Here is a 22,531-nt window from a genome sequence, read left to right on the forward strand (position 1 = left end):
ATTTTTTTTACAGTTTTTACTTAATCTTTGGGGACATTTTTCAGACTTTTATTAAAATATTTACGGGACATTTGGTTTGAACTTTAAAATACAAATATTCTGATGATTAATTCATCGACTTAAGTGAAATTTGAATAAAAAACAGTAAACTCTGCGACTCTGAATATTTACTGTCAGAGAGGAAACTGACAGGAAACTGAAGATTTTTGGACAAAACAAAGAAAAACAACCATCAATAAAACATGTTTTTGTTCAGTTTCAGTCCTAAAATACACAGAAAACCGTTTATTTCACAGAATGAACGACAAAAGAGGAAAACTTTTATTGATTCAGGTTTTTTTTTACAGAATAAAGTCTGAGGAGCTGAACGTTGATCTTCAGGCTTCAGCTGCTGGGTTTTCTTCACCTGTAGAGGAACAAGAAGAAGATTTTTTAACTTCTTTGGTAATTTTGTTTCAATTTTTAAACTCCTTTAGGACAGATTTAGAATCATTTTGGACACTTTTAGTCGACTTTCGAGTCATTTTTGACTCAATTTTGATGTTTATTTGTTCAATTTCTGAAAGGTTTCAGGTATTTTAGACAGTTGTAAAATCATTTTAGCAGTTTTTTGTCACAGTGGGAAGCTTAAAAATAACAGAATAATGTCCAAATGATTGAAAATATGTCTGATATCACTCAAAACTGGTCCAAAATGAATAAATAAATATCCAGAATGACAAAATCATTTCAGAATAACTTAAAAATTGTCCAAAATTACTTCCAATCCATTGAAAATGACAGAACGATATCTGAAAATTTGCATGAAATGGACAAAAACCTATGTCTGAAATGACAGAGAAATGTCTGAAATTACTAAAAATTTGCTCAAAAGGCCAAAAAACTCTCAAACCAGCTTCAAATTTGCCTCAAATTATTAGAAATTAGTCCTTGAAATGACTTTAAATCTGTCTGAAATGACTGTAAATGTATTAAAAATAACAGAATAATGTATAAAATTACTTCAAATCTTTTGAAAATGCAAATAATGACTTGGTATGAAGGGAGAACTTTGATCATTAATAATAAAACAAAGTTAAGAAAATGAATAAAAAGGTTCAGAAAACACTCATGACTCAAAGAAATGTTCAAAATTACATGGAAGTCCTAAATTGTTCAAATTTGTCCAAAAGAACAAAAAATTTGGACTTTTTTTGGCAGTTTTTAACAGAACTCCAATGTGTTTTTCATTGATCAGAAATTGCTCAAAATGTCATTAAAGTCGTCCAAAACTACATAAAAATCACATCAAAATTCTCAATATTTGTCAGACAAGTCTCAAAAAACTATTCAAAATGGCAAAACATACAAAATTACGCAAAAATGGTTCCAAATTTTTTCAGATTTGTCCAAAAAAATGATAAAACAAACTTTCAAATTGACTTAGTAGTTCTCCAGAATGAGTCAAAAATGGTCCAACACTGATCAAACTTCAGTGAGCGTTCAGACTGAGAATCCTGGATGAAGTTAAACTGATCTGGTGTCTGTTTTCACCAGAACTCAGATGTGTTTCGCCTCCTAAATGTCATGGTTCTATCTGCTGGACTGATGAAGTTCTGAGGCTCAGAAATGATGGAAAAAGTCCATTAAAAAGTGATAAATCTGGACCCTCCTCTATGGACTTCAAGGACCTGGAATGTTCTAAGTGAGACTAAACTTAAAGACTGGAAGCAGGAAAGGAGAACGTCCCCTGGAGAAAGTTCTAGAGTAGACCTATCGACAACTGGAGAAAGTTCTAGAGTAGACCTACTGACAACTGCAGAAAGTTCTAGAGTAGATCTACTGACAACTGGAGAAAGTTCTAGAGTAGATCTACTGACAACTGGAGAAAGTTCTAGAGTAGACCTACTGACAACTGGAGAAAGTTCTAGAATAGACCTATCGACAACTGCAGAAAGTTCTAGAGTAGACCTACTGACAACTGCAGAAAGTTCTAGAGTAGATCTACTGACAACTGGAGAAAGTTCTAGAGTAGATCTACTGACAACTGGAGAAAGTTCTAGAGTAGACCTACTGACAACTGGAGAAAGTTCTAGAATAGACCTACCGACATCTGGAGAAAGTTCTAGAGTAGACCTGCCTACAACTGGAGAAAGTTCTAGAGTAGACCTGCCTACAACTGGAGAAAGTTTTAGAGTAGACCTACTGACAACTGGAGAAAGTTCTAGAGTAGACCTACTGACAACTGGAGAAAGTTCTAGAGTAGACCTACTGACATCTAGAGAAAGTTCTAGAGTAGACCTGCCTACAACTGTCTAGTTGTCAGTCGGTCTACTCTAGAACTTTCTCCAGGGGACGTTCTCCTCTATGGACTTCAAGAACCTGGAACTCTGGAAATATTCCCAGTATGAAGGTAGAACTCATGGACCTTTAATGACCTGAACATCCAGGATGAAGACCTGCTCTGAGGTTAAAGGAGAAAGGTTTTACTGTTGACAGTGTGTGTTGTACGTACATTCAGGTTTGGGTGGAGGAGGTGGAGGAGGAGGGGTAGGAGGTTTAACACAGGTGTAGGACACCTCCAGGTACCTGGTCTCCTCCTGACAGGGATATTCTCCAAAGACCCGCTCAGTGACGGGAACCTTACAGGACCTCCTGCTGCCACAGCTGCAGAAACAACCAGATAGTAGGAGTCTCATTTAGAGAACTAAACAGTAGAGCAGAAACATCATGAGAACATGGTCCACATCTTCTAGTTCCACAAGACTTCAGTTCCTCTGATTAGAATAACAGAACCAACAGAAACAGAGAGAAAACATCTCCAAGTCTCAGTTCTCCTAAGGTTCCCTAAGAATGAGAAACATCCCCACATAATACTGCCACCACCATGCTTAAACATCATGATGCTGCCACCACCAAGCTTCACATCATGATGCTGCCACCACCATGCTTCATATCATGATGTTGCCACCAAGAATGGAGAGTAGTTGTTGGATGAACAGTCTGAAGCTGGAACTCCTTCAGAGGAGTCATAGGAGTCTTGGTGGCATCCCTCACTAGACTCTTTCTTCTCGATCACTTAGTTTGAGGATGTCCTGCTCTAGTCAGATTTATTCATGTTCCAAATCTGTTTTTATTTTGACATTAAAGAGCCTTTTTTATTGTTATTCAGTGTTGATAAGCAATAAAAGTGGAGAACTTCTGAGGATGATAAATACTTCTTACTGACATTAAGTCTTCCTATTTCATTTCCCTAAACTGGACACAGAAACTCTGCAGCTACTGGAGGAAGTTCTTCCTTCATGTATCTTGAGATAAGCTAGTTTCCTTACAGGTCCTCCACCACCATCTCGGCCCAGGGGAAGGAGCAGAAGGTGTCGGGTCCGTCGTCCGGGTGGCGTTTTCCCTCCCCACACCTCGTCCCCACGCCCACCTTATAGAGGATGTGGTCCAGGTTTATCTTACTGCCAACATCTGCAGGAGAGACGAGCAGCGTCACAAAAAGCAACATCTGGAGGAGAGGAGCAGCATCACAAAAAACAACATCTGGAGGAGAAAGGAGCAGCATCACAAAAAACATCTGGAGGAGAAAGGAGCAGCATCACAAAAAACATCTGGAGGAGAAAGGAGCAGCATCACAAAAAACATCTGGAGGAGAAAGGAGCAGCATCACAAAACACAACATCTGGAGGAGAAAGGAGCAGCATCACAAAAAACAACATCTGGAGGAGAAAGGAGCAGCATAACAAAAAACAACATCTGGAGGAGAAAGGAGCAGCATCATAAAAAACAACATCTGGAGGAGAAAGGAGCAGCATCATAAAAAACAACATCTGGAGGAGAAAGGAGCAGCATCATAAAAAACAACATCTGGAGGAGAAAGGAGCAGCATCACAAAAAACAAGGTGTGGAAACCTTCAGACGTTCAGGGAGCAGAGCTGTGGAGGCACCGACATTAAAGAGTTCAATATTTAAAGACTAAACTGTTGCATGAAATGATCAATACCAGACACAACAACACAAACTAGACACAAAGCAACACAAACTAGACACAAAGCAACACAAACTAGACACAAAACAGACGACAAGAGAGACTGAGAGGAAAACCAATAAAATAAATGCAGCACGGCTCAGAAACAGTGAACAGAGCAGCAGGTTGTTGGAGATCCATTCAGCTGGTGAAACATCTTTCTACTGTTACATATACAGCATGTGGAGACAAAACCACCACAAAGAGACACAAAATGACAAAATACGACACAAAACAATGACAAAAAAGCAGACACTAAGTGAACACACAGAGATAAAACTGTCCCAAAGACATATTCAATGACCAGAATGAAACACAAAATGACAGAAATTAGACAAAAATGAGACAAAAAAATGACAAAAATAGACTAAATTACTCAAATAAGACAACAAATGAAAAAATGAGAAAACATGATGAAAACAAGACTAAAAATGAGACACAAAACGACAAAAACTAGACAAAAAATAACAAAAATGAGACAAAATTAAACGTTAGACAAAAAACGACAAAACTAGCCCAAAAAAATGACAAAAATTAGACACAAAATGACAAAAATGAGACAAAATTACACAAATTAGATTAAAAAATGACAAAAAAGAGACCAAAAATTTACAAAAACAAGACAAGAAATGACAAAAATGAGACACAAAATTACACAACTGAGGCAAAACAAAATAGGACAAAAATGAGACACAAAATTACACAACTGAGGCAAAACAAAATAGGACAAAAATGAGACAAAATCACACAAATTTTACAAAATAACACAAAGATGACAAGAGAGACTAAGATAAAAATCAAACCTACTGGATCTATAACATAAAGTTTTTGTTTTTGTTTAAATTTAGAAAATGACTCAATAATGTTTTTGTCAACTTAGAATTTTTTAAAAATGAAATTTCAAGAATTTTTGTCACATTGGATATTTTTGATTAATTTTACGCGTATTTAGAGAAACTTTTTCTTTTAGTTATTTAGTGCAGTTTTTAAGACACTTTAGACATTATTCTGTGATTTTGATGATGTTTGCAGTAATTATGGACACATTTTAAGCCACTTTATACAATTTTTGAGTCATTTTGTTGACATTTTTAGTTATTTTGGAAAATTTTTGAGTAATTTTGAGGCACAAAATTTATAAGTCATTTTATAGAGTACGCTGTCATTTTGATTATGTTTGCAGTAATTGTGGACACATTTTAAGCCACTTTATATAATTTTTGCATCATTCTGGATGAATTTCATCATGTTGGATAGGTTTTTGTGAGCGTAAAGTCAGCAGGTGGATGAATTTAATGCATATTTATTGTCTAGATGACTGTGTTTCAGTTTTTCTTACCACAGGACATCTCAGCAGTTTCATTGAGGCAGGCGTAGATCACGTCTCCGTCTGGCAGAAACACAATGATTTATTATTTTTATTAAAACAACACGACTCTGTTTTTAGCAGCAACGTTAGAAACTCACCAGTAGCTGGTGTCAGATACCAGGCTGCAGCCAGCACTGAAAACACAACACAGATCATCAGTTTGTCACATTTCATTCATTACAACATACGTGTTCACAGTTTACAACATACATGTTCTCCATTTACAACATACATGTTCTCCATTTACAACATACATGTTCTCCATTTACAACATACATGTTCTCCATTTATAACATACGTGTTCTTCAATTACAACGTACATGTTCACAGTTACCTAAAAATAAGGAAAAAAAATCTTCTGTAGTTTTGACATTTTGATGATTTTTGAGGATAAAATCTTCAGCTTTTTACTTTAAATTAGACTTAAACTAGACTTCAGGTGGTGTTTAACTGGAATGAAGCATGATGATGATGCCTCCGCCGTGCAATACAATGATCTTAGAAAACCTCCATCTGGGATCAGCTCATGTTCAGCTAATTTAACAATAAAAAAATACATCAACAGCTAATTTAGGAAACCTTCCAAAAGGACAAAAATGTCTTGAAATTACTAAATTAAAAAAATGACAAGAATGTGTTGAAAATGTTTTCATTTGTTTATTTGTATCTGTCTAAAATTACTCTGAATGTATTAAAAATCACAGAATAATGTCTAAAATGAGTGAAAATATGCCCCAAATCACTCAAAACTTACAAAATAACATAACAAAACATACAAAATGCATAAATAAATATTCAAAATGACTCAGAATCTAAGTTTGTGTATTTTTTACAGGCATCAAAAAGCAGAATATGAACTATGTTGTGTCTATTGTCTCTATGGGTCATGATAAGTTAATAAACACTCACTATAACGTGTCTAAAATGATGCAAAGAATGTGCAAAAGGACTTAGTTTGTCCAAAGTTACTGTAAAATTATTTATAATTACAAAACAATGTCTGAAATGAGCAAAAATTTACAGAATATGCACAAAAAATACTCAAAATGACCTCAGTTTTTGCCTCAAATTATTTAAAAATGGTCCAAAATGATCGATTTTTAAAATAGAATGTCAAAAAAATCCCCAAATAATTCAAAATATATATATAAAAAAAGAAAATCATCCAAGAATTGTCCACAATGAATAGTTAGTGAATCAGGAAACAGAAATGTATTTAAAATGACAGAAAAATGTCCAAAATGAATTTTAAAAAAATGCCTGAAATCACTGAAAACTTGTACAAAATAAATAAATAAATACTCGAAATTACAAGAAAACTTTCAAACAAGCTGAAAATTTTCCTCAAATGATTAAAACAGTCCTTGAAATGACTCTAAATCTTTATAAAATGACTATAAATGTATTAAAAATATCAGAATAATGTTCAAAATGAGTAAAAAAATGAATGAAATCACTCAAAAATGGTCCAAAATGAATAAATAAATATCCAAAATGACCCTAAAATCCAAGTTTTCAGACTAAATAATCTAAACAGACACAAAAACATGAACTATTTAATATTTTTATTATGTCTGTGTGGGTCCTGATCAGTTTATAGCAGCAAAAATATGAATAAAATAACTGTAAATGTATTAAAAATGACAGAATAATGTCCGAAATTAATAAATAAATATCCAAAATGACAAAAAAAACCTTTCAAACCAGCTTCAAATTGTCCTCAAATGATTAAAAAACAGCCATGAAATGATTTTAAATGTATTAAAATAACAGTATAATGTCCAAAATGAGTGAAAATATGCCTGAAATCACTTAAAAGTGGTCCAAAATACATAAACAAATATCCAAAATGACTCAAAATCCAAGTTTTCAAACCAAAAATATGAACTATTTAAAGTTATTACGTCTCTGTGGGTCCTGATCAGTTTATAGCAGCAAATATCTATATAAAGTGACTCTAAACATGTTCAAAGTGACAGAATAATATCTAAAATGACTAAAAATATGCCTGAAATCACTCAAAACCGGTCCAAAATGCATAAATAAATATCTAAAATGACTGAAAATTCAAGTGTTCTGATTTTTCACTTTGAGAAACTTCAAACCAGCTTTAAACTTCTCCCAAATTATTAAAAAATAGTCCATGAAATGACTTTAAATGTGTCTAAAATGACTCTAGACATATTAAAAATGACAGAATAACGTCTAAAATTAATAAATATCCAAAATGACAAAAATACTTTCAAATCAGCCTCAAATTGTCCTCAAATGATTAAAACAGAGTCGATGAAATGACTTTAAATGTGGTTGAAATGACTGTAAATGTATTATAATAACAGAATAATGTCTAAAATGAGTAAATGGATCCAGAATAAGTCAGATCTACAGACTCTAACCTCCTGATGGAGAAGATGAGATACTCACAGCTGAAGGCGAGCAGCCTCAGAGGAACCATCCTGCCGTCTGTCTCTGCAGCAGGACGGCTTCCTTTTTAAACGTCTTCCTCTAATTTACGCCGGCAGACGTGCAGACGCCTGTCAGGTATGCGGGGCCTCCCGACCCACATGTGGTGGACCGTAAAAGCCTCCATAAAAACATCTGGAGGCTTCACAACATCTGGACGTGTTCACCTTCAGGATGGAAACTGAAAGAAAAACACGTAAATCTGCAGCAGAATCTGTTCAAAACACAGAAAATACTGTAAAAAAGTGAAAACAGCAACTAATATCTGTAGAACAACAGCTGATTTAAATTAATGACTAATTTATTGTTATTTTGGACACATTGAGTCATTCTGACCAATTTTAGGTCAGTTTTTATCAAATTTTGGACACATTTTTATCATTTTTAACAAGTTTTATGCAATTTTGACTAATCTCGGATAAATTTGGAGTCCTTTTTGGTAATTTTGAGTCATTCTGACCAAGTTTCAAGTCAGCTTTTTATCTTATTTTTGACATATTTCTCATCAGATTTCACATAATTCTGGAGAATTTGGGTTTATTTCTTTTAGTTTGGAATCATCTTAAACAGAGTTCAAATCTAAATATCTAAAAACTGGAACCTTTATCTGATTTCGGACACAAAATCTGGTCAAACCTTTGCAGGTTTTTCCCATTTTAAACGGCCAATAATTATCAATTATTGTCATTTTGAACAGTTCTGAGTCCTTCCAGGCAGGTTTCAAGTCACTGAGGACAGACTTTATCTGATTTTGGACTTTTTTTTAATAATCATTTTGAACAAGTTTTAAGTGATTTTGAGTCGTTTTAAACAGGTTAGAACAGTTGTTATTCAGCTCCAGATCACTTCTTCAGTACTTCTGTCTGAATTCATTAATATCTTACCTTCTAGTTTCCTCCTCATACCTCTTCTTCATGTTGTGAATCATCTTGTTCTTTCTTTTGTTCTTGACAACGGGATGTCCGTCCGCTTCACCCGCTGACTTCTGACAACATCTGGTTTGTAGTTTATTACCTGGACTAAAAGTTAGTTTTATCAAACACTGAAGGGAAAGAGGAACTAAAAACCAGAATAGGAACTTTTTAATGTTTTTATTTCATCTCTCTGGGTCACAATAACATCAGAATTTTTTTTAAAAAATGTCCAAAATGACTCCCTGCTGTGTCTGAAAATTAAAAACTGCGACATGAAAGCCATAAATGAGCCTCCAGGTTTGTTTCCTCCACGTTGACGTCTGCAACGTTTCCAGAACGTCCTGCTGAGTTATGAGGGGCTCTGGAATTTATGAGGCGACACCTGGACGTCTGCTGAGGCTGCTGGGACCGAGGCATACTGGGACCGAAGCATACTGGGACCGAAGCATACTGGGACCGAGGCATACTGGGACCGAGGCATACTGGGACCGAGGCATACTGGGACCGAGGCATACTGGGACCGAGGCATACTGGGACCGAGGCATACTGGGACCGAGGCATACTGGGACCGAGGCATACTGGGACCGAGGCATACTGGGACCGAGGCATACTGGGACCGAGGCCTGCTGGGACCGAGGCCTGCTGGGACCGAGGCCTGCTGGGACCGAGGCCTGCTGGGACCGAAGCATACTGGGACCGAGGCCTGCTGGGACCGAAGCATACTGGGACCGAGGCCTGCTGGGACCGAAGCATACTGGGACCGAGGCCTGCTGGGACCGAAGCATACTGGGACCGAGGCCTGCTGGGACCGAGGCCTGCTGGGACCGAGGCATACTGGGACCGAGGCCTGCTGGGACCGAAGCATACTGGGACCGAGGCCTGCTGGGACCGAGGCATACTGGGACCGAGGCCTGCTGGGACCGAAGCATACTGGGACCGAGGCCTGCTGGGACCGAGGCATACTGGGACCGAGGCCTGCTGGGACCGAGGCATACTGGGACCGAGGCCTGCTGGGACCGAGGCATACTGGGACCGAGGCCTGCTGGGACCGAAGCATACTGGGACCGAGGCCTGCTGGGACCGAGGCATACTGGGACCGAGGCCTGCTGGGACCGAAGCATACTGGGACCGAGGCCTGCTGGGACCGAGGCATACTGGGACCGAGGCCTGCTGGGACCGAGGCATACTGGGATTGACCAAACCCAAAGCAGCATTAACTAACTGCACTAATAAATGCTGAACTGATCTAAAGCACTAAATATCCTGAAGATAAAACAGCAAACTGCAGTGACTCAGTCTTACCGGCTGCCTGGGAGTCAAAGCAAAGGGCACATCAGCACCCAAAGGATGGAGAATCACAGCAACTGGCAGCAGACCATCAGAGATCTGGGATGGAACACAACAACAACTCAAAAGTTTGTTTAAATACCTGCAACACCCCACCTGTTATCAACCTGAAAAACATGCAGTAATCAACTCCCCACCTCTGACCTCATTCCTAGAGTGACACCAACAGAAGAAACTGAATTCCTTGTATGTTGTGGACGTATTTGGCCATTAAAGCTGATTCTGTTTAGTCTCTTTGGTTCCTGTTGCTGTATCTGCCAACATTTAAAACTTCAAATCTAGATCTGAACATCAGAGCAATATTTGGAGGAAATAACAGAAAATATCTGCAGTAACAGTTCATAAATACCAGACAGAAGATAACAGAGAGGAACACAATCTGCATTAGAGCTACATTTACAGAATAATTATAATATTTAGTGACTGAAGAGGACATTAATAAAGAGGGAAAAGCTGATCAGTTCCAACAAGGGCTTTATCTAAGAATTATTTTCTTTATTGTATAATTTGTGGATTATTTTCCCAATTATTTAATTTGTTATTTGGTCTATAAAATGTCAGAAAATGTTTAAAATATCAGTGTTTCTCCAAAGTCCAAGATGTCAAAAGTCTTGTTTTGTCCACAAATCAAAGAAATTCTGTTTACTGTCATAGAGAAAGAAACAAAATATTGACACTTGAAAAGAAGCTGCAATAACAGAAATTAAACTGTTCTAATGAAAGGAAAAATAGATTAACTGCTTAACAAAAAAGCTGGTAATTAATTTACTAGTTCAGAGCTAATTAATGAATAGTTTCAGTTTTAGTCCCAAAACAAGCATCAGGTAGCGTATGACTTTATTCATGATAAAAACCGACTGATAAAAAGAGCAGCTCAGGTGGTGGGAGAGAGGAGGGCTCTGGATAAACTGTCTTCTATCATGGGAAACTCCTCCCACCCTCTGCATCAGACTGAACTCCTTAAGAAGCTCCTTCAGCAACAGACTGGTTCATCCTAAATGGAAGAAGGAACGTTTCCAAAGGTTGTTTATCCCAACATCAGTCAGACTTTACAATGCTGCCATATAACTGGTCTACCTCTGTTACTGCTGCACTTTTTCCCTCACATATACAGACCACTTATGTGCAATAACTGTTTCAACCTCATGTAAACAGGCTTCTTAAAAATAAATAAATCTGTGTATATAATGTTCTCTGCGTTTTTGCACTGTGTGTTTCTATTTATTCTGTTCTGCGTTTATACTATTTTTTTCTCCTTGGAGCTGCTGTAACGGTGAACTTTCCCCACTGTGGGATCAATAAAGTTTATCTTATCTTATGAGCAGAACAAACAGAACCTGAAAAAACATTAATGTTTCACAGCAGATGAAGTCAATATATTGTTATATTTGAAGTTAATGTTTAGCTTTGACTCCCTGTAGCATCCATTAGCTAATATGTGTTCAGCTCACTGATAAGAAAAATAAATTATTTCTTTCAAGATTTTTGCTCACACATGGTGGGTTTGATCCACAGATTTAATCACATGTTACATAAGTCAGTTATAATTATTAAAACTTAATATTCAGCGTCTTTTTTGGCTAACAGCCGTCAGCTAAGCTAGCTAGCGTTAGCTAGCGTTAGCTAGCATCTTACCTCGGAGCAAACGGAGGAGTTTCTGTCGCTCTCTGATGGATTCAGTGCTGACTGAGCTCTTCCACACTGTTTAATCCACATCCCACATCTCTGCTGTGGAGCTTCCAGCTACAGAAAAACACTAAAATACGACACTTTCCTCTAAACTCGGAGGATTTCTGCTGCTCCGTTTCACCTTTGATCTCTGACAGGCCTCCCGCCTAGTTACGGTTGCTGAGCTGTGATTGGACAGCGGCCGTTGGAGGGCGGGAAAGACCAAAACAAAGATGGAGGCAGGAGATGAAGAAAGATTCTGTGGCAGACAGCAGACTGGCAGAGATTTATGACGACACAAACCATGAGAAATACAAATAGATGTGTTTATATATTGTTATATAAAACTGAACCAACAGTAACTCTTTCACTAAAATATACAGAAAAAAAGAATAATCAAACAACATGTCCTGAGAAGACTTCTTACTTTTCAACAGATACTACTGTCAACATGGGACACATTTTATTTCGATATAAAATCTTAGAAATTAAAGAAGACAAGTGAAGTTAACATCTTAAAATTATTTTCATTTAACTTTCATTTTAACCAGGAAGTCCCTTGAGATTAAAATGTGTTTTTTGATGGAGACCTGCCAAGAAGGCACATCATTATAAAGTTACAAATATTATAAAATGGAGATGCAAGTGAACCAGACAGAAGTAAAACTCATCAGAACAACCAGGGGATTAAGATGCACAAAATAGCATAAATCCAGCTCAGTAGCTGCTGCTCTCTTCAGTTACACATCTTCTAATGTTTTCAAATACTCTAAACTAACACATTTGTCCAAATCACACCAAAAAAACCTGTGTTATATGACAAAACCTACAAAAATATTCAAAAAGAAAAATATATGGACATCAGTGACTCAACATTTGTCCAAAATGACCCCCCAAAAATATTTAAAATACCCCCCAAAAATTGTACTGAAAAAATATGTTTAGAAAAACAATCTAAATAATTCAAAATATGTTCAAAATTACCTAAAAAAGAATTTAAATGTGATTAAATATAAAGATGCATCCTATATGTCATAAAAATGGCTCTAAAATGATCAAGCATGACCAAAGAAAAAATGTAATTCACTCCACATTTATCCAAAGTGAAAAAGAAAATGTGTTCAAAATAACCCAAAGACTGTCCAAAAGAATTCAAAGTTTGTCCAAAACCATGAAAACATTTGTCCAACATTACAAAAATGTGTCCAGACTCAAAATAACTCCAACATTTGTCCAACATTAACAAGAAAATAATCCAAAAGTTCGTCCAAAACAATTCAAAATTTGTCCAAAACCATGAAACGTTACAAAAATATGTCCAGGATCAAAATAACCCCCAAATTTGTCCTAAATCACAAAAAATATGTTTAATGTGACAATTTTTTTTTCAAAATGGCAAAAAAGTTGAAAATGACTCAAAATTAGGCCACCATAATCAAAAAATAAATAAATAGTAAAATGACTCAACATTTGTCCAAAATGAAAAAGAAAATTTGTCCAAAATAACTCAGACTGTCCAAAAGAATTCTAATTTTGTCCAAATCATAAAAGCATTTATTCAACGTGACAAAAATATGTCCACAATCGAAACAACCCCCAAAGTTGCCGAAAATCACCAAAAAATAGTTTTATATAACAAAAATTGTCCTAAATGGCAAGAAAAATTCCAAAATGACCCAAATTTGGCCAAAAAATAAATAGATATCAAAATAACTCAACATTTGTGAAAAATTTGTCCCAAAAAATCAAAATAGCCCCAAAATTAGTCCTAAATCCCACAAACAAGGCGTCCAATGTCATAGAAAACTGTTCTATATGACAACATTTTTCCAAAATGACATTTTTTAAAAAAATGACTCAAAATTAAACCAACATGACCAAAGAATAAATAAATATTAAAATAATTCAACATTTGTCCAAAATTAACAAGAAAACAGGTTCATAATAACCCAAAATTGTCCAAACTCATGACAAAATATGTCCATTGTGACAAAAACTTTAAGCAAAGTCCCAGTTCAGCGATGATTCGGTCAGTAGGTGGCGCTGTCACCATTTCCTTCCTCTGCTGAATCCAGAGTTGATTATTTACACATTAAATAAAAGCTCTTTATCCTGACATCAGTTTAAACTCACTATTATTGACTTTATTCTTCAGTTTTGCTGCTGTTCTGCTGCAGATCCTCAGTTTTATGTTCTTTATTGGTTCTTCCAGAGTTCTTTGACAAACGCTGCAGTAACAACAGAATCCCGCTTGGTGGCAGCAAACCCTGAAGTTTGGTGGATTCACTTCACCGCCATGAGGCTTTATTCTGAAGTTACACAGAGAAATGTTTGATGTAACCGATCCTCTGAGACAGAACACAAACACAAACTACGAGTGTTTAGATTTAAAACGTAGCATTTAAGGTAGAATAAACCTTTAAACCTATAAATATTTGGATAGAAAGTAGTATAGTTGCATTAAATCTTTATAACTGGATGTATATACATTTTAATTAGTTTTAAACCCCTAACCCTTTACATTAACCCTGTACTTGAACATTAAGTAGTATTTTGGGTGGAATAAGCCTTTACAACTGTACGTACTTGAAAAAAAAATAGTATTTCAGTTGGAATAAATCTTCTAAAGTGCATGTATTTGATTAGAAATTAGTATTTTAGGTGGAACAGACTTTTGAAATTGTAAGTTTTTTGACAGAAGCCAGTATTTTAGATGGAATAAACCTTTAAATTAAAGACAAATAGAATCAAAGGGGCCAGGATGAGATGCAAACCAATTAAAAAGAGATGCAGAATGAGCACAAATGGATGTAAAACTGCTACAAAATAGTATTTTAGGTGGAATAAACATTAAAAACTAGAAGTATTTGAGTAGAAAGTAGTATTTTGGGTGGAATAAACCTTTAAATGAAAGAGAAATAGAATCAGAGAGATCAGAAGGTGTAAAAAACAAATAAAAAATAACTCAAATGGATGTAAATCTACTGCAAATCAACACGATCTGATGTAAAATTAAGGAGAGAAAATGTATTTTAATTCTGGAAAATGTCAGTGTTTTTATGAGAAGTTTATTGTCTGTTATTTTACAGTATTTTTTCTTTTTGGTGGCTCTGCTGCTGTAATATTTTTTACATTTTATATATTGTAAAAAGGGACAAACTGGCTCCAGAACATCTGTAAACTCAGTGAGTAGAAGCCGACATGTTTTATATCTGGGAATGAGAGTTTTTCAGCCTGTGGAGACTTGAACGCTGCTGTTAATGAGAAATAATCCCTCCGTCTTTGTTCACTTTTAAACAAAACGGTGACGGATGAGGTTCAAGTCTCTGCAGGCCGACACTCGGATTCCCTCCGACATCCGTCCAGTCCAGGAAGTTCCTCCCGGCTTCTCGCCTTTTTTGGTCTTGGTGCTGCTGCATGATTTGATCCTCAGAGATCCTCAGAGTCTCACAGAAGGAGTTTGTGGGAGTTGTGGTTGTGAAGAAGCTCCTCCCTGAACAGGCCTGAACCGGCCGGAGAATGTCGACTATGTTCTGACTGCAGGTCGAAGCTGCTGCAACGCTGCAGGTCGAAGCTGCTGCAACGCTGCAGGACGAAGCTGCCGCAGGTCGAAGCTGCTGCAACGCTGCAGGTCGAAGCTGCTGCAACGCTGCAGGTCAAAGCTGCTGCAACGATGCAGGTCGAAGCTGCTGCAGGTCGAAGCTGCTGCAACGCTGCAGGACGAAGCTGCTGCAACGCTGCAGGTCGAAGCTGCTGCAGGTCGAAGCTGCTGCAACGCTGCAGGACGAAGCTGCTGCAACGCTGCAGGTCGAAGCTGCTGCAACGCTGCAGGACGAAGCTGCTGCAACGCTGCAGGTCGAAGCTGCTGCAACGCTGCAGGACGAAGCTGCCGCAGGTCGAAGCTGCTGCAACGCTGCAGGTCGAAGCTGCTGCAACGCTGCAGGACGAAGCTGCTGCAATGCTGCAGGTCGAAGCTGCTGCAACGCTGCAGGTCGAAGCTGCTGCAGATCGAAGCTGCTGCAACGCTGCAGGTCGAAGCTGCTGCAACGCTGCAGGTCGAAGCTGCTGCAACGCTGCAGGTCGAAGCCGCTGCAACGCTGCAGGACGAAGCCGCTGCAACGCTGCAGGTCGAAGCCGCTGCAACGCTGCAGGTCGAAGCTGCTGCAGATCGAAGCCGCTGCAACGCTGCAGGTCGAAGCCGCTGCAACGCTGCAGGTCGAAGCCGCTGCAACGCTGCAGGTCGAAGCCGCTGCAACGCTGCAGGACGAAGCCGCTGCAACGCTGCAGGACGAAGCCGCTGCAACGCTGCAGGACGAAGCCGCTGCAGATCGGCCTCCCAAACAGTTCAGCAGCTAAAGAATGCAGCTCCAAAATGTGCATCTTTCACATTGTCAACCCTAAAAGTAGAAATAAAAAAATAACAAGCCAAAGCTGCACATAGAAGAGAAACATCATGAATTTACGTTTTTATCGCCTCTGAACCACCTCCTTGTGAGCTCCTACTTTGTTCATACGTTTAATTCAGAGGAAGGTTTTATTTCTGATGAGTTAGACGTATTTTATGCACAAATAAAACCTGCAAAAAACATGCAAAGTAAAAGTACAAAATCTGAGATGCAGTCGAGCAGAAAGAAACCAGTATTTTAGGTGGAATAAAACTTTAAATTAAAGACAAATAGAATCAAAGAATGAGATGCAAACCGATAAAAAAGAGACGCAAAATCAACACAAATAGATGTAAAACTGCTGCAAAACCATAAATAGTTGAACAGAAAGTAGTATTTTGGGTGGAATAAACCTTTAAAACTGCAAGTATTTGGATAGAACATAGTATCTGAGTGGACAAAACCTCTAAAATTATTAGTATGTGGGGGGAAAGTAGTACTTTTGGTGGAATAAACCTTTAGAAATGCACGTAATTGAACAGACAATAGAATTTTGGGTGGAATAATCCTTTAAATTGTGGACACTAGAATCAAAGAGTCCAGAATGAGATGCAAACTGATAAAAAAAGATGCAGAATGAACACAAATAGATGAAAAATTGCTTCAGAACCATAAAGACTTGCACAAAAAGTAGTATTTTAGGTGGAATAAGTCTTTGAAACTGTAAGTATTTAGACAGAAAGCAGCATTTTGGGTAGAATAAACATTAAAAACTACAAGTATTTGAATAAAAAGTAGAATTTTGGGTGGAATAAACCTTTAATACAAAATGAATTTGACAAAGTGAAAGCATAAAATCTGAACTGCAGTCGAGTAGCAACAGATCAAACTCTGCTTCATCGCCTCTAGTGTGTGTTTTATGTGTGAAGAGTTGCAGCGTTCATCAGCTGAACGTTGTGCAACAGGAAAGAGAAATATGTGAGAGGAATCTGCAGCTCTTCAGGCCTTATAAGGAAAACAAAGAGTCAGCAGCAAAAATCATTGAAAACGAGCTTCTTAAAAGTCTTAAAACACGAGTTGAACCTTCGTCCAGAATGATTTTAGAAAGTCTGAAGCACACAAAAGAATGAAAAACAAAGAGACACAAAGATGACCAGAAAAATGTGAAAATCAGTGAAGAGAAGACCTTAAAAGAGCTTCTTATATTTCATTTTTAAAGGTTTTGGTTCCTGAAATCGTCACATTTAATCAGTTTTTCTGTGGTATGGAAAATCTGGATGAGCAAAACCAGTGGAGGTGCAACGCTATTTATAATTTATTAAAGAATAAAAGATTAAATGAATGAATATAAATCATGCAGGTACAGGTGAAATTCTGCGACAGCATTTAATGTAAAGGTTGTGAAGCTTCTGTTTTATTAACCGGTAAAAGGAGAAGTGGACTTCCTTCCTGCTGCAGGTGTGTTACCTGGAGGAGCCTCAGCCGACTTTAGTCCATACAAGGACACATCGGTGTCAGACACAGGGGGCGTGGCTTCACCTGCCCGGGGGGCGTGGCTTCACCTGGGCCAAAAGGGGGCGTGGCTTCAGCTGGTCAGGATCTCAACACAAGATTCCTCTGAACTCCTGCGAGTCAGAAGCTAAAACTCAAAGATTGTCGGTTTCTTTCTCGTAATAACTGAACTCGTTTAGTTTTTACAGCAGAGCGAACACGACGACGTGTCTGAGCGCGCTCAGGGTGTGGACACAATAACAGGAACACCTCTGCAGAGCAAAGTCATGGAAATGTACAGCGACTGAGTTACACAAACCAGGAGCAGCGACACACCAGAGCGAGAGGCTGTTACACAACGACACTGAACAAGCACCGGAGAACGACAGGACGGAAAGAAAAGAACATTTTAGTGGAAGCAAGGAGACAGAAAACAGGAAAGAAGTCGAGGCAAGAAATGAAAATACAAAAAAAGATACTAGAGGAGAGGGAAATTAAAAAGCATGTTGTGAAAAAGTGACGATTTCCTGTCGGCAAATCAATCAAACATCCACAAGAGACAGAAAATAACCAGAAAAGGAGCAAATCTATGAAAAATAGCTGCAAAATAAACACAGATAGGCGTAAAATGACTGCAAAGACTCATAGAAATGAGCAGAAACAGACGAGAATCGACACAAAACTAACACAAACAGATGCACAACCATAAAGAAGCATTAAAACGGAGAAAATAGAATCAAAAAGTCCAGAATGAGACACAAACTGCTAAAAAACAAAGGCAAAATGAACACAACAAAATAGAAAACAGCCACAAAAACAACCAGAAGAGGTGGAAACCGATGAAAAACGTGAATGAAACAAATACACACTGAGTCAGTACAAACAGAAATGAAAGGTCTGCAATTAGGCAGAAAAGATGTGACAAAGAGATGCAAAATGACTAAAAGACTCACAAACTGACACACAGTTAAACAAAACACAACACAAGATAAATAGAAACAGCTAAGAGAGATCACAAAAAACAAAAACTGGCCGGAAAAGATGGAAAACTATGAAAAATGAGGTGCAAAATCAACACAAATAGACATAAAATGACTGCAGAGACTCACAAATCGACCACAGAGACACAAAACCAACTAAAAGGTGACATAAAATGAACACAACAACACAGAGACACACAAAAGACCAGACAACCTAATGAAAGAGACGTAAAATGAGCACAAATAGACACAAAACAATCACGACAACACAAAAAATGATCAAAACAATGAAAAAGAGACACACAATGAACACAAAAAGATGTAAAACTACCACAAATGCACTCAGAAATACCAAGAAGACACAAAATGACAGAACCAAGTAAACAACAGAAGTAAAATGGACACAAAAGATGACCAGAAAAATGTGAAAAACAATGAAGAGCAGACATAAAAACAACCACAACTAATTGTAAAACAAACACAAAGAATCAGAAAAATTAAGTACAGAGATCATGAGGAAAAATATTCTGGAGGCTCTATAATGATGATGATGATGATGATGATGGTGACGATGATGGTGATGATGATGACGATGATGATGACGATGATGATGATGATGATGATGATGATGGTGATGGTGATGATGATGGTGATGATGATGATGACGGTGACAATGATGATGATGATGATGATGATGATGGTGATGATGATGATGATGGTGATGATGATGATGACGGTGACGATGATGATGATGATGATGATGATGGTGATGATGATGATGACGATGATGATGACGGTGACGATGATGATGATGATGGTGACGATGATGAAGATGATGATGATGATGGTGATGGTGATGATGATGATGATATGACGATGATGATGGTGATGATGATGATGATGGTGACGATGATGATGATGGTGATGATGATGATGATGACGATGATGGTGACGATGATGATGATGACGATGGTGATGATGATGATGATGATGATGATGAAGGCCTGAACCGACCACTTAGAGTCTGAGGAAACGTGACGACGCTTCCAGTAAACACACAACAATTAAACAGCTGCTTTGAATTCCATGACGACACAAACGTTCCTCTGTTTACCGAGACGCACAAACTGAGGCTTCAGCTGACAGCAACACAAAACAGAAAATACACACAAATACACTGCAAAGATTCACAAACAGAGCAGGAAGAGACAATAATGTTCTGATAGGGATGCAAAAACAACACAAACAGGATACACAACAGCAAAGAGACATGGAAGCAGTACAAAGATACAAAAAACAACCACAAAGATACAAAAACAACCACAAAGATACAAAAAACAACCACAAAGACACAAAAAACAAACAAAAAGATTAAAAAACTACCACAAAAATAACCACAGACACAAAAAACAACCACAAACACACAAAATCAACTACAAAGATACAAAAACAACCACAAAATTAAAAAAAAAAAACAACTACAAAGATTCAAAAAACATCAGCAAAGAGCCTTGTGTTAAGACTTGCCCTCATAGCTGGAAACCTGGGCGTAAGGCTTGGTCTAATAGCTGGAAAACTTGGCACTCAGGCTGACAACACCTGAGGTTAAACTTTGGTCTAATAACTGAAAACCTTCAGCAAATGCTTGGTTTAAAAGCTGGGAACCTGACATTAGGGACTGGTTTAATCGCTGGACTGCAGGCTGAAAACTTGGGTCTACGGCTTGGGCTAACAGCTGAAAACCTTCAGCAAATGCTTGCTCTCGTAGCTGGAAACCCGGTGTAAAGGCTTGGTTTAATGTCTGGAAACCTATGTCTAAGGCTTTGTTTATTCTCAGGAAACTTCCAGCAAAAGCTTGTTTAAAAAGCTGGAAATTTGATTCGGCTTGGTCTAACAGCTGGACTAGGAGCTGAAAACCTGGTCCAGGGCTTAGTCTAATGGTTGGTAACCTGTGTTTGGGCATCGTTTATTTTCAGGAAATGTTTGACATACAACAACTTGTTTAACTTTTCAGTTATTACACCAAACCTTAGCCTCCTGTTTCCAGCTATTAGACCAAACCTTAGCCTCCTGTTTCCTGCTATTAGACCAAGCCTTAGCCTCCTGTTTCCAGCTATTAGACCAAGCCTTAACCTCCTGTTTCCAGCTATTAGATCAGACCTTAGCCTCCTGTTTCCAGCTATTAGACCAAGTCCCACGTGTGTTCATTTTACATCTTCTTTATTTGTTTGCATCTTTTCTGCTGATATTTTTGTCTTTGTGGCCATGTTGTGTCTGTGCTCTTTAAACATTTTTTAAAAAGTTGTTTTGATCTTTCTGAGTCTTCTGAGTTGTTTTACGCCCAGATGTTTTCATTTTGCATCTATTATCATTCATCTGCACCTTTCCTGGTGATTTCTGTGTGTATTTGTTGTTATTTACATGTTGAACTGAATCGACCGGAGGACTCACACCGACTGCTGTGATCTGGACTTCTTGTGAGACAGGAAGCAGGAAGCAGCAGGTTGGAGAGTAACGACCAGAAAGGTCGAGTTCTCTTTAAACTGGACATTTAGACGTTAAAATTGCTCCTCAGGTTGGTTAAAGTACAGAGGAGCTCAGTCCATGATTGCAGCTCTCAGTCTGCAGGTCTGAGCAGGTCAGAAGGACCAGAGGAGGCTCCTGGGGGCCCCTGAGGCTGAACCAGGCCTCGGCTGGGACTCATTCCTGGTGTCAGAGCAGCAGATTTAGAGTCCGAGTCCTTTAGCCGAGGCTGAAAATCAGAAATAAAACAGAACTGGTTCAGATCTTCAGCCTCAGTGTTCATCTGCTACTAATCCAGCTATTAGACCAAGCCTTAGTCCCAGGTTTCCAGGGTTTAGACCAATTTCTAGCCCTGGAGTTCCAGCTATTAGTCTGAGCCTCAGATCCAGGTGATGATGCTCTGAAACCAAGTCTGAACTCCAGGTGTTAGACCAAGCCCCAGACCAGGTTTTCAGCTGTAAAAGCAACCATTTGCCGAAGGGTTTCAGCTGTTAGACCAAGCCTTCCAACAATGTTTCCAGCTATTTAAGGCTTCGTCTAATCACTGGAATCACTGGAGGCGTCAACTTCAGGTTTCCAGCTATTAGACCAAGCCTTGTTCTGATAGGGACAAGGCTTGGTCTCAGGTTAGCCTCTGGTTTCCTTGACCTTTTGTGTTGTTTTTATCTTGTTTATGTGAATCTGGGTCCTTTTCTGTCTAATTTCTGTCACTTTGTCCTGTTTTTTTGGTTTTGTTTTGTGTCTCATTTGTTTAGTTTTTCAGCGTCTCTATTTTGTCAGTTTATCTCCTCATCCAGTAGATGTTTTTCTATCTCCAGACTTTCCTCTCTACTCATCAGCCATAGAAACATGTTTCACCATTACGTGCTGAATGGATCTCCAGCAACCTGCTGCATTTATTCTGCTGATTCAGTCGCTTTGATTTTCATCTTTGATTTTACGTTTGATATATAAAGATTATAATAAATTAGTGACTTTCGGCTGATCCAACTAGTGGATAAAAATCATTTTATTTTATGAACTTACTGAAATATCGTTGGTTCAAATTCACAACTTCAGTTCAAAATAAATAAAAGTTCCCAAAAACTTTCCTGTTGATTTAATTAAGACAAAGAGATTCATGTTCCAGACAACAGTTCCTGTTAAACAACGTACAGAAACTTCATTTGAACTTCTGCACCAGATCTATGCTTCCAATCACTGATTAATTTAAATAAAATCTGAGTGCAGTTTGTTGGTTGGAGATAAATTCACCAGAAGTCAGATGTGGATGTGAACAATATTAGATTTATGGAGGGAAGGTTCAGATCTTAGAGCTGGAATCAGAGGATTTGATTAATTTTCTGTCAAACTTCAGTCATTTTATCCTGAGTTTTGCTGTT

General features: G+C 37.9%; 1 protein-coding gene across 3 annotated transcripts; it reads right to left on the reverse strand.

Annotated features, from left to right (window-relative positions):
• Window positions 1-298: 298 nt before the first annotated feature.
• LOC111579834 (protein eva-1-like) lies at window positions 299-11,953 on the reverse strand. Of its 3 annotated transcripts, XM_055011108.1 has the most exons (8): window positions 11,738-11,926; window positions 10,058-10,141; window positions 7,803-8,860; window positions 5,477-5,512; window positions 5,349-5,399; window positions 3,312-3,453; window positions 2,495-2,646; window positions 299-406 (listed from the first exon to the last, which is right to left on the reverse strand). In XM_055011108.1, exons 3-8 carry the CDS (start codon window positions 7,831-7,833, stop codon window positions 378-380), a joined length of 441 nt encoding a protein of 146 aa, XP_054867083.1. In that variant the 5' UTR covers window positions 7,834-8,860; window positions 10,058-10,141; window positions 11,738-11,926; the 3' UTR covers window positions 299-377. The 3 variants fall into 3 exon arrangements, with proteins under 3 accessions (XP_054867083.1, XP_054867082.1, XP_054867081.1); XM_055011107.1 differs by lacking the exons at window positions 299-406; window positions 2,495-2,646; window positions 3,312-3,453; ... (1 more) ...; window positions 5,477-5,512; window positions 7,803-8,860 and adding an exon at window positions 8,918-9,554 and having other exon boundaries at window positions 11,738-11,953; XM_055011106.1 differs by lacking the exons at window positions 299-406; window positions 2,495-2,646; window positions 3,312-3,453; ... (1 more) ...; window positions 5,477-5,512; window positions 7,803-8,860 and adding an exon at window positions 8,918-9,557 and having other exon boundaries at window positions 11,738-11,953.
• Window positions 11,954-22,531: the final 10,578 nt, after the last annotated feature.

The sequence above is a fragment of the Amphiprion ocellaris genome, chromosome 6 (genome assembly GCF_022539595.1).
Source record: "Amphiprion ocellaris isolate individual 3 ecotype Okinawa chromosome 6, ASM2253959v1, whole genome shotgun sequence".
NCBI classification, from domain to species: Eukaryota; Metazoa; Chordata; class Actinopteri; family Pomacentridae; genus Amphiprion; species Amphiprion ocellaris.